The sequence below is a fragment of the Montipora foliosa genome, chromosome 9 (assembly GCF_036669935.1).
Source record: "Montipora foliosa isolate CH-2021 chromosome 9, ASM3666993v2, whole genome shotgun sequence".
Lineage (NCBI taxonomy): Eukaryota > Metazoa > Cnidaria > Anthozoa > Scleractinia > Acroporidae > Montipora > Montipora foliosa.
This window is the reverse complement of record NC_090877.1, coordinates 7,703,607-7,708,606: the sequence shown is the minus strand read 5'-3', so window position 1 is coordinate 7,708,606 and position 5,000 is coordinate 7,703,607. Positions and strand designations below refer to the sequence as shown.

The 5,000-nt window shown below is 40.4% G+C and overlaps 1 protein-coding gene across 1 annotated transcript in view; it reads left to right on the top strand.

Moving 5' to 3' along the window:
- LOC137970661 (cilia- and flagella-associated protein 184-like) overlaps positions 1 to 1,452 on the top strand; it is a 21,317-nt gene extending 19,865 nt beyond the window's left edge. The window contains exon 15 of the mRNA XM_068817184.1: positions 568 to 1,452. Within this exon, the coding sequence (XP_068673285.1) occupies positions 568 to 681 (114 nt within the window). The 3' untranslated portion in view covers positions 682 to 1,452. The remainder of the gene's footprint in view (positions 1 to 567) is intronic.
- The last annotated feature ends 3,548 nt before the right edge of the window (positions 1,453 to 5,000 follow it).

The window sequence follows — 5,000 nt, the reverse complement described above, 5'->3', positions numbered from 1 at the left end:
ACTTTTTCCCCCGAAGATTTTCCTTTAAATTGACCAAATGCAAAAATGGCCGCCAACAAATTATTCTTTTGTCTTTGTGTTAATTAGCCTGACTAGCCTCGTTTTACAGCTTAAGTTCTTTTAATTTTCCACGTGTTAACGAGGCTAGTTAGGCTAATTAACACAAAAACAAAAGAACAATTTGTTAGCAGCCATTTTTGCATTCGGTCAATGTGATTCTCAAAAAATGAGAAAATGATAGAACTTGTAAATCTTCAAATTTTAAGCTATTTCCAATATGGCAGTTGACTATGACTCAGCTCAGTAAAACTTCTAGCGTGATTTAATGTGGTTTCGAAATTCTACGCACTGTTCCGAATTTTTACTATACTTTTCCGAAATATCGAGGAAGTCTGAGGAAGCCTGTTCAGAAAAAATTCTAAAATTTTAGTGCGCCTGGGAAGTCTGAATTCAAAGATTCGAAACTTCTGGCCCACCTTCCTTCCGAACAGACATTTACCGAAATTGCTCTTTGGCTGCCCCTAAACTTTGTCACAGTTTTAAGTTTTTACACTTCTTGTTTTTTAGAGCGGCGAACTACGAGACAAAATTGAACGACTTAAGATGGCTCATGCTGAACTAACAATGAACAGTAGCGGAGTACGGACGAAGATAGAGGGAACAAAACTTGCAGAGAAATAAAATAAGATTGTAATGCTGTTTGAATTTGTACATAGTTAACTGATTCTTTGAATGTAAATTACAATGCTTGGCTATAATAGTTTCATTTTCAGTTGTGTAATATACAAAAAGAAGAATATTTTAAAAACGCTGTCTTGTACTGAACATAAACTTAAGATTGACAAGGTTGACATAACCAATTTATTCGGCGGGCTGTATTTTATAGCACGACGTTGTAAATTTCGTGGAGTGCTTCTCCCCTCGATTCTGTTAACACTACCCCTGGTCAAATCCTACCCTCGGCTGGTGTTTTCCCAAGGATTGCGGGGAAACAAGTTTACGATACGAGCTCCGTGTTGTTGTTTCTTTTTTTAAAGAACCACACTTCACAGATTTGCTCTGACGAAGGGCTAACGCTCGAAACGTCAGCTTTTAGAATCTCTGTACGGTGGTCAATTTACATTATCAACTCCGTTGATAAACCAAATTTTTGTATACTACTTCCCCATCGAAGCAGCACCACAGTTTCTTTAAAAACTACCCTTCATTCACTTCACAGAAGGCCCTGACTCACGTGGATTAAAAAGGAAAGAAGAGGGGGAGATCTGTGGAATTTATGGCCGACTGGAAAGGTTATAAAATTTGGTAAGTTTTGTCAAAATGGCTGACTCGGCTTACCTGCGTTTCGCTGTATTTGACGAAGAGACGATAAGCAAATCGAAAACTGCAAATGAAAATGAAAATACAAGAAAAAGTACTAATCTTTGGCTCTCCGTTCTTACGAAATGGGAGGTAGGAAAAAAAACTGACGAGTCTTTACTGAACTTGAGTAGCTTGCGAAAAGTCTTTTATAAAATTGCCAGAGTCACGTAAGGCGCTATTACACTGTGCTATATTTCGCGTCGCGACAACGCCATGACGGGACAAGTTGCATGAAACGTTGCCCAATGTAACATACCTTGCAACGGCCCAAAACGTTTTGAGACAAGTTGCAGAAACCGTTGAGGGAAGTAGATCTGAATTATACTTTCCGCGCAACGCTCAAGCAACGTTGCAACAAATTGTTCAAGCATTGCGCAGTGTAAAATCTGTGTGGCACGCATTTTAGCAAATACTTTTGCCGTCATCTGTACAAAAACGGTGTCATATCACCAAATATGAGGTTTTGACAACAACGAGAGGATGCAACAGGGAATTTAATTTACTTTTAATTAAGATGGTTTCACTAACGTTGACTTCGCTGTCGTTGACCTTTTTCCCGCGTTTTTTTTTTTGGGCCGAAAAAAGTTACGCGCGCACTTTCGAGCGAAGAACGTAAGTGTCTGCATGGGCTCCGAGCAAAAAAACAGGCAGGGCTCCAGGATTTCGGGGATCCAGGCTCCAGCGAGGCTCCAGCTACTGTTACAAACAACAGCGTAGAGCCAAAAAACTGGGAACCATCTTCTGTCCTCGTCCGAAGCTGGGGACTAATTAATTCAAGATGGCTTCCAAGTCAGCAGAGATTATAGAAATGTCAGCTGAGAGGTCTCAAGAGAGTTGAGAGGAGAAATGCTTGCTGCAACAGCACTGATGTATGTATAAACTGGGGGCTGGAGTTTTATGTGCCGACAGCACACAGTGACATCGATCACCGAGTTCAAGAATTACCTAACCATGAATGATGATTTCAAGTTGCCAAACGCATTGGAATTTTGAAATTTGCCACAACGATGGTCGAGGCCACAGGTCGAACGTTCTTTACAGCTTCTCACAAGTAGAGTAGATTTATCAGAGTTCCGGTCACGGTACGAGCAAAGAAAAATTTTCCAAAACCATCGAAAGGTTCACAATTGAGCTTCATATTAATTAGTAGTGATTTACCGTGATCACAACCGACTGAAACCACTCACAAAATGACTATACTCTGCGCGCGCTGTTTTGTGGGATACAGTGTTAAAATTGTCTTTCCATCTCCTGACAATGACGTCATCAGTCACCTTTATGGCAGTAATTGGGCATTTCAACCAAGGTACAGAAACTCCCATTTAAAAAGTACCACAAGCAAGAAATGATTGTATCTCTTAAGGCCCAGGATTTACCTGCATGAGGACCCAAATGAAACTCTACAGGCTTCCAAGGGTAAGTAATGAAAGTACCGTAAATGACCTAATTTACATGTAAGCTCAATCTCTATGTGGACAGTAGTAAAAAGTGTGAAGTGTTAAAGAATTGTGTATTTGACACGTGCTAGAAAACTGACAACGTGAAGTATCCTGCATCCAAATCCTGTTTAATTAACGGTGGCAAGGAAAGATCATGGGATCTGGATAGGGCTCCGGGCTTCATGGTGAAATTTGCAGGGCTGTGGGTTTCTGTGCCAAAAATAATCAGGGCTCCAGGCTGTGATATGACCGGGCTCCAGGCTCCCAGGAAAAAAAATTCAGGGCTCCGGAGACCCCCTCCTCCTTCCCTTTGGGACTCTGAGAGATAAAGGTCTTTACATGCAAAAGGCCGGAGAGTTTTGCTTGACATCAAACTGAAAGAAAGCTTAAATTTTACCTGGCAAATAGACTAAACTTTTACTGACAACTGTCATATTCGAGCCACTGGTTAGCAAACAACCGACAGCATGTCTTGGTGGCCTAAACATTCTTTAAACCATTTTAAAACAGTCTTTTTGTGTTATACCTGGCACCAAATCAGCAGATAAACAGCTGGCACAAATTTCCTATAAAGCTAAGGCCCTGTTTATATGGAGAGAAGTTGTCCTAGAGAGAAGTTGTCCTGGGTAGAAGGGTCACTTGCCTACCCGAGCTACCCAGGGTGAGCCAGGCTACTACCTTTCCTACTTTTCCTCATAAAAAAAGCGCGGCGAATTATTTACGTAAAAAAAGAAGTAGTTGGCTCGACTAGAAGGGTGATGCGCCTAGCTGGATCACCCTTTTTCGACGATAGGGTCAGCTTCCTAACCAGGCCATTTTTTCCATGTAAATAATTTCGCTAGCCTAGCAGGGTCAAGCGAGTTCTGTCTTTCCGTTCTCCTGATGATCAAAATTGAGGCAGGCAGCTCTTGACTGGGGGCAGAAGGGTCAATTCTTTTCTCACATAAACTGTTGCTAAAGTTGACTCGGCTGGGAGGGTGACACTCTTATCCGGCACAATTTTTTTCCATATAAACAGGGCGTAAGGTACCAAGGCTACATAAGGATATCAAAACTAATCATTTCCCATTGGAGTGTATAAACCTATCTAATGCATGATCTCAAATTACTACAATTCATCACAATCGGCAAGAGGAGCCACATGTAGAAAGCTTTAGCCCTTAGGTTATCACTGTTTGCCGTTGACGTGTTGGTCTCCAAGCAACGGCTTGGCTGATTTAGACTATGGGAGGCTGTTTGTAAATTAATTATTCTAAATAAATTGTCTGTGTCAAATTTTTCATTATTTAAAATGGTTTTATGATATAACCAATATTGGGTATTGTTTGAAGTTGAAAAAGACATTAGTTGAAATAACCAAATTCTCGTCATTTGCCCCAAATTCGTTCAATCACATTTAACCAGTTTCTCATCCTTTGCCAAGAAGTAGTTATTTGATTCAACAATTTTCTCAAAAATAGTTATTTTAAATATTATTATAGCCAATCATTTGATATAACCAATTCACCATAAAGCGAGTATTTGATATGAACATTTTTTTGCACTCCGTAAAAAGGTGATTATTTCATATAAACCGACTGCTCGCCAGCTCCGAAAAAGTGATTATTATAGGAAAACCAACAAAAAATACCAGGTGAGTTTTAGCGCGAAAACGTGATATAGATCACCGTTGCTATGGTTACAAAATAAATCGCGCCTTTCACAGCAAAGTGAAATGGTTTGGCATGAACACGACTTTTTGGTTCGTTCCACTGGAAAATTTCCGGGAGCAGCGGGACGTCTCGTCTCGAAAGGTAGCTCTGGACGCGATCCCTTTGGACAAAAATTCCGGTTTGAATTTCCGAAATTTCCAACCGTCAAATGGAACAGAAAATTCCCGGTAATTCCGACATTTTGGAAAAAATGGTCAACTTCAAGAGGTTGACCAAAATTTCCGAAATGAATGTTCCAGAAAAGACTGTTCCAGTATATTCTAGACTGAAAATTTCAGAATTTTTGCCCAAATGGATCGCGCCCTCTGTTTTCCCTTTGGAAACTTTGCGATGGAAATATGTGTTCCATTTACAAGTTTTGATAGGTCTCATCAGTTTCAGGCTATTCACGGCCATATTTTTAATTTTGGCGCGTAAAATCGCAATCGCCGGGCCGCAAACAGACTTGAGTTAAATGGAACACGATTTTCACCCAATGGAGATTTCC